The sequence below is a fragment of the Danio aesculapii genome, chromosome 15 (assembly GCF_903798145.1).
Source record: "Danio aesculapii chromosome 15, fDanAes4.1, whole genome shotgun sequence".
Lineage (NCBI taxonomy): Eukaryota > Metazoa > Chordata > Actinopteri > Cypriniformes > Danionidae > Danio > Danio aesculapii.
Window position 1 is genome coordinate 1,693,604 of NC_079449.1, and position 12,740 is coordinate 1,706,343.

General features: G+C 37.1%; 1 protein-coding gene across 1 annotated transcript in view; it reads right to left on the minus strand.

The window, feature by feature from the left end:
* The window catches only part of LOC130242015 (dentin sialophosphoprotein), a 114,496-nt gene that overhangs the window by 12,460 nt on the left and 89,296 nt on the right, over nucleotides 1-12,740 (minus strand). The window contains exons 6-12 of the mRNA XM_056474036.1: nucleotides 11,349-11,449; nucleotides 9,333-9,449; nucleotides 9,143-9,241; nucleotides 7,374-7,451; nucleotides 6,991-7,038; nucleotides 5,694-5,766; nucleotides 362-459 (exon numbers count right to left, since the gene is read on the minus strand). Of these exons, the coding sequence (XP_056330011.1) occupies nucleotides 362-459; nucleotides 5,694-5,766; nucleotides 6,991-7,038; nucleotides 7,374-7,451; nucleotides 9,143-9,241; nucleotides 9,333-9,449; nucleotides 11,349-11,449 (614 nt within the window). The remainder of the gene's footprint in view (nucleotides 1-361; nucleotides 460-5,693; nucleotides 5,767-6,990; nucleotides 7,039-7,373; nucleotides 7,452-9,142; nucleotides 9,242-9,332; nucleotides 9,450-11,348; nucleotides 11,450-12,740) is intronic.

The window sequence follows — 12,740 nt, forward strand, 5'->3', positions numbered from 1 at the left end:
CAAAGCACAACAAAAGCAGTGCATTGCTTAAGTAGGCTTCTTCTACAGTCAGACACACCAGGTGCTCCAGTTTCTACCACAGTCCAAACACATGCGCTATAGGGGAACTAGATGAACTAATTTGGCCTTAGTGAATGTGTGAATGAGTGTTTCCCAGTACTGGGTTGCGGTTGGAAGGGCATCTGCTGTGTAAAACATGTGCTGGAATATTTGACGGTTCATTCCGCTGTGGCGACCCCTGATAAATAAGGGACTATGCTGGAGGAAAATTAATGAATGAACCTAAAGTCTCACATGTAACTGGACTATTAATGAAACACACTGTGCATTTGTTGATATTAATGTGCTTAATGACACAAACCTTCTTCTTCTTCTTGTCTTTCTTCTTCTCTTTGTGTTTGTCTTGGTCTCCACCAGACGTCTGTTCTTCACCTCTGAGCTCAAACTCAGCAGGAAGTGCTGCACACAACAGGAAGTTACTTTTGCTAAATAACAAATTATATTGTATGCTATTTTAAATGGAATTCATTTGTTTAGTTACAATTTCTTTTAAGGTGTGCTTGATAGAATGTAACTATTCATTTAACTTCTGAGTAATCTTAATAATTAATTTCATAATATAATAATTATTTATTAAGTAAATATATGTATCCTATTTAACAATTTCTTTTAAGGGGCCCTTCTTAGAGAGAACATTTATTTAACATCAGAGTAATATTAATCAACATTACTTTTGTTTACATTTTTCGCATCTTCCAAATCTCCACCTGGGGATACTCATCCCGAGGCCCCCAGAGATTAAGCAGTGCCACTGATTCGATCCAAGACCAGCGACAAGATGATCCCAAGGTTTCCATAATCCTGGACCAGGCCGTAAATCTTTATTTATTAAGTGTTTTCTATATAGTAAGGGTCAGACTTTTAGGGTAAGATAGACTTTCAGAAAAAAAAAGGTACACGGTGGTACAAATAATGTTCCTTAAGGCAGTGTTTCCCAACCCTTTTCCTGGAGGCACACCAACAGTACATATTTTGGATGTCTGCCTTACCTGACTAATTAACTTCAGGTTTTGGAGTCTCTTCTAATGTTCTAATTAGGTGATTCAGGTGTGTTTGATTAGGGAGACATTAAAAATGTGTACTGTTGGTGCGCCTTCAGGAACAGGGTTGGGAAACACTGCCTTAAGGAACAGTTTTGTATCTTTGTAAAAGTTGTACCTAATATAGTAGAGAAAAGGCCTCTTAAGATACTGTTCTGTACCTTTTACAATTGAAATGAAGGTACACAACTGTTAAAATTGGTACTCATAAAATGGTACATTCAGTTGAAGTCAGAATTATTTGCCCCCTGAATTATTAGCCCCCCTGTTTATTTTTTTCCCTAATTTCTGTTTAACGAAGAGAAGATTTTTTTTAACACATTTCTAATCATAATAGTTTTAATAACTCATCTCTAATTTTATCTGTCATGATGACAGTAAATAATATTAGACTAGATATTCTTCAAGACACTTCTATACAGCTTAAAGTGACATTTAAAGGCTTAACTAGGTTAATTAGGGTAACTAGGCAGGTTAGGGTAATTAGGCAAGTTATTGTATAATGATGGTTTGTTCTGTAGACTAACTGAAAATATATAGCTTAAAGAGGCTAACAATATTCACCTTAAAATGGGTTTTAAATTAAAAGCTGCTTTTATTCTAGCCAAAATAAAACAAATAAGACTTTCTCCAGAAGAAAAAATATTATCAGACATACTGTGAAAATTTCCTTGCTCTGTTAAACATCTTTTGGGAAATATTTAAAGAAGAAATAAAAATTCAAAGCGGGGCGAATAATTCTGACTTTACTGTAAGTGTTGGACAACTCCTTCTTTATTACAATATCTCTGAAAATACACATTTTGAAAAGTGATTTATGAATAATTTCCATATTAAAACCTGAATCTTGATTTAAAAGCATATGTTTAAAGAAACTCCTAAACATTCATTATTAACTTCTATAATACAAAACAACTGGTAAACCTAAACTGTAGGTATTGTAAACTAAACATTTAAGGCATTTTTAATAAACATTTGGTAAGCATTTTCTAAATAAATACTGCTTCATTATTGATATCTGCACCTTTTGGCACCTTAGTGCTTTCCACTTCGCATGTGAGCTGCAAAAGTCCTGCATATGCAAAGTGTTCATGCAGACATTTTAGTATTGTAAAGCTAATCAAACATTGTGCATATCTCTTACTGTTGTCCTTTCTTGCTTGTTTACTGTCATTATTACTATCATTATATCACTAGCATTGTTGTCACTCCTTATATATGTTACTTGCTTCATTTAGTGACTGTCATTGTTCCTTTTGTATGTACTCTGACCTGTTTACCAAGTTACCTTTACACACACACACACACACACGCACACACGCACACACGCACACACACACACAAGCCGGTATTTGACTGTATTGTTGTTGTTTTTTGTATTTCTTTGTATTTCATTTTCTTTGTATTTGGATCATCTCAAATTGTCTACCTTTTGTATATTCTAATAAAAATAAAAAACATTGTGCATATCTCTTACAATACTTTTGCAAAATTCTATTTTAAAATTTAAGTAAATTAATTGAACTTAAGCGATTACAAAGGTATTGTGTGAAAATTGGAGGAAAAAAAAGGTTTATATTGTACATGGGAGAACGTATTTCTGTGAAAAGTGCTGTGAAATGTTCAGCAAAATAGATGTTTTGATTGATATTAAAGTGTTTTTTATTCTTTATTGTAAATGGAAAAGGTGCATTAAGAAACTTTATTAAAAAAACATTGATTATAAATGTATTTGATGTTTTATACGTACTGAAAATAAACCAACATATTTGTTGGGTAAAGCACAAGCCTTTAAATAGTTCTTGAAGGAACACATCTGACACTGTTAATGTACAAAGTGTCTTGTCACTGTAGTGGTGTCTTCATGGATCAGATTTGTACCTTTTATGAAGCTACAATACTGTATCTGCAGGTTTTAAAAACCAAAGGTACATTTTGGTTTCCCATGGTACAAATCATGTTCTTAAAAGGTACAAACTGCAATGGTACAAATTTGATTCTTTGTCTTAAAGGTACAATTCTGCTCCATAAAAAGGTACTGCCCCAGTGACAAGGGTTTTGGTACAACGTTGAACCATTTTTTCCTGAGAGTGTAGGATAGGGTTTGTTGCATGTATTTGTGCATAAGTTATTGTTATTTGCTATAGTAAGTACATTGAACGTGTGTAACAAGCACACCTTAAATTAAAGATCACACATTCGACTTTATTTTGATTACATTTTATTTTAATTTGTATATTTTAAGTACATTTCAAGTTTATTTAAAGTTCATTTACCAACACATTTAACTTGATGAAACCCCAAAAGCATTCAAAGTAATAATAAAAAAAATATAAATAAATGTATCATATTCCTAACATTTTCCAATAAGATTGTTGTGCATATACATGTACAGATGAAGTCAGAATTATTCACCCCCTTTGATATTTTTTTTCTTTATTAAATATTTCCCAAATGATGTTGAACAGAGCAAGGGAATTTTGACAGTATGTCTGATAATATTTTTTCTTCTGGAGAAAGTCTTATTTGTTTTATTTCAGCTAGAATAAAAGCAGTTTTTAATTTTTTTAAGCCATTTTAAGGTCAAAATTATTAGCCCCTTTAAGCTATTTTTTTCTGATAGTCTTCAGAAAAAACCATCGTTCTACAATAACTTGCCTAATTACCCTAACTTTACCCTAATTAACCTAGTTAAGCCTTTAAATGTCACTTTAAGCTGTATAGAAGTGTCTTGAAGAATATCTAGTCTAATATTATTTACTGTCATCATGACAAAGAGAAAATAAATCAGTTATTAGAGAGGAGTTATTAACACTATTATAATTAGAAATGTATTGAAAACAAAGGCCTCCAACATTTGAACTGGTCAAACTCTTGATTGAAACAATGCACTTGGAACAATATGCATACTACTTAAGAAACAAAGGGGATGTCTTTCAAAAAATATGGATGCCTCTAATGAACCTCTGACTCTCTGAACACCTCTGATGTATTTTCATAATATGTGTGACTACTCAATCACAGCATAACTTTATTTATTACGTTTACATTGTCATTTAGCAGACTCTTTTATCCAAAGCGACTTACAAATGAGGACAAGGAAGCAATTTACACAACTATAAGAGCAGCAGTGAACAGGTGCTATAGACAAGTTTCAGGTGTGTAAAGTCTAAGAAGCAAAGCATTAGTAATGTATTTTGAGAGAGTACAGTTAGTGATATAGCCAGAGAGGCAGTTACAGATTAGGAAGGAAAGTGGAGACTAAACAGTTGAGTTTTTAGTCGTTTCTTGAAGACAGCAAGTGACTCTGCTGTTCTGATGTAGTTAGGGAGTTCATTCCACCAACTGGGCAGATTGAATGCGAGAGTTCGGGAAAGTGATTTCTTCCCTCTTAGGGATGGAACCACGAGGCGACGTTCATTCACAGAACGCAAGTTTCTGGAGGGCACATATATCTGCAGAAGTGAGAGCAGATATGAAGGAGCACAGCTAGAGGTCACTTTGTAAGCAAACATCAGAGCTTTGAATTTGATGCGGGCAGCAACTGGCAGCCAGTGCAAACGGGTGAGTAGTGAAGTGACATGTGCTCTTTTGGGTTCATCAAAGACCACTCGTGCTGCTGCGTTCTGAAGCAGCTGAAGAGGTTTGATAGAGTTAGCTGGAAGCCCGGCTAGTAGAGAGTTGCAATAGTCCAGTTTGGAGAGAACAAGAGCTTGAACAATGAGTTGAGCTGTAGGTTCAGATAGGAAGGGTCGGACCTTTCTGATGTTGTAGAGTGCGAATCTGCAAGATCGAGCAGTTCTAGAAATGTGCTCAGAGAAGTTTAGTTGGTCATCAATTGTTACTCCAAGGCTTTTTACCATTTTGGATGCAGCAACGGTTGCCCCATTCATCTGGATTGAAAAGTTATGGTGAAGAGTCGGGTTGGCAGAAACTTCAAGCATTTCCGTTTTCGTGAGGTTAAGCTGGAGATGATGATCTTTCATCCAGTGTGAAATGTCTGACAGGCAGGCTGAGATGCGAGCTGGAACCGAGGGATCATCAGGGTGAAAAGAGAGGTATAGCTGGGTGTCATCAGCATAGCAGTGGTAGGAAAAACCATGTTTCTGGATGACTGTTCCTAAAGATGTCTTGTAGATGGAGAAGAGAAGTGGCCCAAGAACAGAGCCCTGAGGTACGATTACGATTTTTGTATTCTGTTTGTCTGTTTATTTATTTTTTATTCATTTATTTATATTTCTTCTGATTTTTGCTGCTATATTTGTCTACTGATATCCTTGTCTTTGTCATTTTTTGTTTATGTTTGTATGTTTACTAAAACCAATAAACAAAGAATTATAAAAAAAGAAATGTGTTGAAAAAAATCTTCTCTTTGTTAAACAAAAAATGGGGAAAAAATAAACAGGGGGGGCTAATAATTTAGGGGGGCTAATAATTCTGACTACAACTGTATAGTAAAAAATAGTAATAAATAAATAATTACCTACAAGGGATTTCGGTACCAATCGGTAGTGAAATTTTAAAACCAGTACAGATTGCTACCAAACTCTATACTTCAGACAACCTTACTCTGAACAATACACATGTATTCACCAGATGGAGATGAAGCAGCAGCTAAAACACCGTCCTCAGTCCACTGTCCATCTTTATTCTCCAACTCAGTCACCTGAGACACACAGCAGTAAACCAGCACTGAAGAAACTCCTTTACTCATCTAAACAGCAGTGGAAATCAACTGGAGACTCTGTGCATCCCAAATCACATACATATACATTATTCTGTGCCATGTCGTAGAATAGATAGTGTAAGGCATTCACAGTGAAAAGGGGAGGGGCTATCAGGTGGTAAGTGCAAGGGGAGGAGATATCAGATTCTAAGTAGAAGGGGAGGAGCAAGTGAAAAGAGAGGAGCTATCAAGTTCTAAGTGGAAGGGGGAAGAGCTATCAGGGGTTAAGTGGAAGGGGAGGAGCTATCAGATGGTCAGTGAAAAGGATGGGCTAATTGGAAGTGGAGAGAAGCTATCAGGTAAAAGTAAAAAGGGGAGGAGCTATCGGGTTCAAAGTAGAATGGGAGGAGCTATTGGAGGTTAAATGGCATGGTTGGAGCTATCTGGTTCTAAGTGGAAGAGGAGGAGATATAGGGTGCTTAGTGAAAGGGGAGGAGCTATTGCGGACTAATTGAAAAAGGTGGAGGTATCAGGCTCTAAGTGGAAAGGGAGGAGCTATTGAGGCTAAGTGAAAGGGGAAGGACCACTAGACTAAGTGGAAGGGGAGGAGCTATCGGGCATTAAGTTGAAAAGAGCTATAAATGCTAAGTGGAATGGGATGAGCTATCAGGCTTTAAATGGATGAGGAGGAGCTATTAAATGCTAAGCGGAAGGGGAGGAGCTATTGGGCACTAAGTGGAAGGGGAGAAGCTATTGGCCATTAAGTAAAAAGGGGAGGAGCTTTTGGGCAATAATTAAAAGGGGAGGGGTTTAACTTAGAAGGAGAGGGGCTTTCAGGCACTAATTTGAAGAGGAGGTACTTCTGGGATTTCACTGTGTCTCTGTGTCCATGTGATCTCCCACCTGCGACAACATATACATTTGCTTTTTAAATTTTTTAAAATTGTTTATATTTTGTTACTGAGATGATTACACAGCCCTTTAATGGTGAATGTAGATGTTCACTAAAACTAATTTGAAAGTTCTACTACTAACTTGGTAATTTCTAATTTAATCCAGTAGTTTGGCAATTGGAAATGGTTTAAATTCAGAGTTAGTAAAAAAAAAAGTTAGTATTCTATTAGGGCACTAAACTTATATATGCATAGTGTAAAAATTGCACAGTCTATAGTGTGTCATTGGGGATGCAGCTTCTGAAATACATGGTCTCTCAGATGTTTTTACCTTCTTGTCTTTGTCTGTTTGCGATGCTGATTCTCCTCCTGAGTGCTGCTGTGTGAGAGATAAATAATGAGCTGGGCCTGTGATCTGGATCTTAACATGTTGAACTCAGACTAGTTAGTGAGTCCCACAGACTGTATTGTGTCGATGAGGAACAGATCAAGCGTACGGCAATTAAAGCAGCAGTTTTTACTGTGGTCTTCATCATAATGACGACTGTGACTCACTCTTTTTCAGCGTTAACTTCTCTTAAATATGAACAGGAATCAGAAATAGTTCAGTGTATTTCTGACTCCTAGACAACTTATAGTGTGTCATCTTGGCTTTTCTGTCTGCATTTAATGAGTAAAAAATTGATTTATAAAACTTCATGAGCTGCACCGTACCTTTTTCTTTTTGTCTTTCTTTTTCTTCTTGGTTATCTCATCTTCACTGGAGCTGTCAGAGGATAAACTGCTGGAGTCCTTAAAGACGACCACATACAGAAAATATGTTTTACTTGTATTTAAGACTTTGGAAGCTCATTTCTGCCATAAAATATTTTTAAAACTATTATTATTCTTTACATAGTAAGTACACACACACACACATACATAAATACATACATATATATACACATATATATATACACATACACATACAAATATACACACACACATATATATATACACATACACATACAAATATACACACACACATATATATATTTATATTATATATATATATATATATATATATATATATATATATATATATATATATATATATATATATATATATGTATATGTATATATATATATAAAATAACAACTCTGTTAATGAATTATTAAAGTATTAATATAAAAATAAAGTATTATTAGTAACTATATTTTAAATATTATTTTTTTCATGCAAGTGCACATTTGCAATAAAGACAGTCAATAAATTTAAAACCAATTCAATTCTAAAAAGAGCACAGCAGAATTAACTTTAAGACATGGACTTCTCAAGGTATGCTCCTGCTTCAGAAATAATTCCTCACAGTCATCTTTCCATCAAGTATGTTTCTTGTGTCAGCCCAATGATTGATTGGCGACATCACCGACCAGAGCGAGAGGTGCCAGCAACTCAAGAAAAAGCTGGTTTTCAACATAGACTGTAAAATATATGGACGTAGCATCCGTGACGTCACCCATAGGTTTCTGAACACTGCAAAAGAAGCTACAAGTAGGCGTAATCAATCTGTCAGATTTTGGAGTGCTTTACGGGTCTAAAGAAAAATATTAATGATAAATAATCTTAAATAAAACAAATACATTTATAGAGATGGTATACAAATATATAACTTCACTCACATGGGAAACAAGGCCACATGAATGGTTTGTGAGCACAATTAAGTGCACACAGCATCCCATATCATCTGATAATTGTAAGAAATAAGTCCAAAAGGCAGCTGACTGTGTAAAGCCACATAAAACAACACAAAAATACGATGAATATGCCGAGATCAGTTGTTAATCTGCTGGATTCAGCTGAGGTGAAGTGACGGCGACCAGCGAGACCTAGCTGTCACTCAAGTGGCCACGCCCTTAATTATGCAAACTTAATATAACCTAATATAAAGGAAATGGATGAGTTATAAAAAAATTCACCCCCTCACAGTTGTCATGGAGGGTAATAATAGCTATATGAACCAAAATCGTTCTTTGTACCAGGCTGTAAACACCTTTTTTTCTGCTGTAAAGTTGGCCATTCTAACAGTGGGCTCAATTGCAATTTGCTCTATTATGGAGCCAGGACTAGCGGAGTTTTGATGAATTGCAGTTTCAGTTACTTCTGTATTGGCTTCCCGAGGGAGAGCGGGAGGTTGCCGCTTGGTTTTCAAACATCGTAAAACACCGGCCCCACAGCTCCGTGAATGTTGGTGCCGTCACTTAATGATCCGCGATTGGTAAATGTAGCTTGTGTGGACGCTACTGTGCTACTTGCTTAGAAAAAAAGCTTTGCTACTGAAAAGCTGTTAAAATGTAGCAACATTACCACCACGCTACTGAGAAATGTAATTGTAGTAGTGATGCTACTGCCCAGCACTGATTTATATATTAGTAATAATGATCAATATATAAATTACATCGAAAATTACAACAAAACACAGTTAGTCTTCTTGTTGTACCTTCTTCTTCTTCTTCTTCTTCTTCTTCATCTTCTTCTTCTTCTTTTTGTGATCATCCTCACTATCTGAGGAAGAGGATGAACTTTCAGACGAGCTGGAATGCTAAGAAACACAGAATACACACAAATGTCAAAAACCAGACAAAATATTGTTAAAATATCATCTTTCATTACTCTGTGCTTTTTTTTTTTACCATCTTCTTTATCTTCTTCTTCAGCTTCTTCACCTTCCTCTGCAGCTTCTTCAATTTCTTTATCTTCTTCTTCTTCTTCTTTTCATCCTCACTGTCTGAAGTGGCTGCAGGGCAATCCTGGGACAATGAAATAAATACATTTAAAAAATGATGCACTTAAAACAGAGGCGATCAACAAAATGTGGGATGTATCGATGCATTTAATATACAGCTGAAGTCAGAATCATTCGCCCTCCTGTGAATTTAGTTTCTTCTTCAAATATTTCCTAAATGACGTTTAACAGATTCAGGAATTTCTCACAGTATTTCCTCTTATATTTTTTCTTCTGGAGATAGTCTAGTTTGTTTTATTTCTGCTAGAATAAAAGCAGTTTTTAATAGTTTTAAAGCAATTTTAAGGTCAATATTATTAGCCCCCTTAAGCAATATTTGTTTTGGATCGTCTCCAGAATAAACCACTGTTATACAATGACTTGCCTAATTACTCTAACTTTACCCTAATTAACCTAGTTAAGCCTTTAAATGTCACTTTCAAGAGTTCCCACTTAGCTGATGATTGATTATAAAACATGTTTGGCATGCTGTCCCAGGAGAGAGCCCTGAGCTCATAAGATCGTCGAGCCCAGGGCTCCCTCCCGTTTGCAGGGTGAGAGGGGAGTTTGAGCTCAGGTAGATCTGGAGAACTCCCCTGCTGTAGTAGCTGATGAACAGACAGTGATTGCTCTTAAGAGATAACTACTTACTAGGAGAATGTCTATGGTGCTGATTTGGATTAGTCAATTAACTTAAGTTGCATGTTTTTGGTGGGAAGAAACCGGGGAACCCGGGGGAAAGCCACGTGAGCATGGGGAGAACGTGTAAACTCCGCACAGAAACGTCGGCTGGCTTGGTAAGGACTAGAACCAGTGACGTTCTTGCTGTGAGGCATTAGTGCTAACCACTGGGCCACCGTGCCACCCATCTAGGAAAGGAGGAGGAGTAGGGGTGGAAGAGGCGGATTCTTCAAAACGAAGGTGGCTGTTATATGGAATATATAATATATATGGGGTATTTATAGTGGCTTAGGAATCGTCTGATTGGTGAATCATAAATTAGATAATGTGGGACCAGCCGCAAGCAATCATAAGTGATCCTCTCGAAATTAGTTTATAAATAAACTTCACTTAAGCTGAATACTAGTATCTTGAAGAATATCTAGTTTCACGAGTTCACACTTACAGATATTTGACTGAATAGAATATGCGTATTTGGCGTGCTGTCCGGGGAGAGGGCTCTGAGCTCGGGAAGACACCCTAACTCAGGCATGGGCAAACTCGATCCTCGACGGCCGGTGTCCCTGCAGACTTTTGCTCCAACACTAATCAAACACACCTGAACACCCTAGTTAGTGTCTTCAAGATCACTAGAAAGCTACAAGCAGGTGTGTTTGATTAGGGTTGGTGCAAAACTATGCAGGGACACCGGCCCTCCAGGATCGAGTTTGCCCATCCCTGCCCTAACTCGTGTTATTCCCCTTATCAGGATACAGAGAGATCGGGTCTGAGCACAGTGTCTAGCCTGGCTCCAGAATGCTAAAATTTAAACAGGTATCTGGTTTAATAGTGTGGAGTTGGGGTGGTGGAGGGACGCTGAAGTCAAAAGAAAATGGAGGTATGACGTGTTTGACTATTTATAGGGGTTTGCTCTTGAGCTGATTGGATGACAGAATGATTGTGTGTGTGATGAATTAGCCTCATCAAAGACTGATCGTGCTCCTACAGAAATTTGTTTATAAAACATCACCAAATATTATGTGCGGTCATCATGGCAAAGAGAAAAGAAATCAGTTATTAGTGATGAGTTATTAAAACTATTATGATTAGAAATGTGTTGGAATAAAAATCTCTATTAAATAGAAATTGAGGGACAAAAATATACAGGAGAGTGAATAATTCTGACTTCAACTGTATTTAAAATCATCTTGCTTCTACTACTAATATTGAAACAGTAAGAATCTTAATGAATGGAATAAATTACTTTGTGTTTCTTCTTCTTCTTCTTCTTCTTCTTCTTCTTCTTCTTCTTCTTGTCTGTTTTGTTTTCTCCAGCAGGAGTAAACTCAGTCAGTCCCTCCAGACCTGATGATCCAGACCAGACGTCATCATACATGCAAACATAAAAGAAAACACTGTAAAACGTGTGCTTCTCCACTGCCATACTGATGCACATCACACTATTGATACAACTCATAATCTTTATATTATTCATAGTAATTATATTCGTACTATTCATCTATTATTCTTATTAGTGATAATACTCATACTATTCATTCATTTTCCTTTGCTTAGTCCTTTTATTTATCAGGGGTCGCCACAGCGGAATGAACCGCCAACTTATCCAGCATATGTTTTACACAGCGGATGCCCTGTAACCCAGTACTGGGAAACTCCTCCAGAAACCTAACCTGGATGATGGAGGCTTTAAGCGGTGCTTCTGACTAAGCCGAGCCCAGTTTGATGAACTGTTGTCAGTGTAGACAGGAGGATTTTCCCCCGGGACACCAACAACAGGCGCTACATTATAAGCACGCCCCTACAAGAGAAAGCTCCTGATTGGTTAATGGGGTGTGAATGTCCACTGACGTTCAGATTTTCCAACTTGAGGGGAATTCATACGTATCACGCCGCAGGATGTCTATTGGTGTCTTTGTATTGACTTAACATGTAAATCACTCGAGCTTGATGCTTCGTCTGCATCTGGTGTGAATGAAGCAGTACACACACAACATAGATGCACACTTACACAGCATACACACACACACAAAGACAACATATACACACAGTATAGAGATATGCACTCACACTCACACACGCACACACGCGCACACACACACACACACAACATATACACACACACACAATATAGATATATGGGCACAGACAGACACACACACACACACACACACACACACACGCACACACACGCACACACACACGCACACACACACACACACGCACACACACACGCACACACACACGCACACACACACGCACACACACACAATATAGATATATGCGCACAGACACACACGCACGCACACACACACACACACACACACAACATATACACACACAATATAGATATATGCGCACAGACACACACACACACACACACACACGCACGCACACACACACCACGTACACACAATATAGATATATGCACACACACACACACACACACACACACACACAATTACACAAACACAACATATACACACAATATAGATATATGTACAGACACACACACATACACACACACAAAAACACAACATACACAAACACAACATGTACACACACAATATAGATATATGTACACAGACACATACACATACACACACACACACACACACACACAAAAACACAACACACA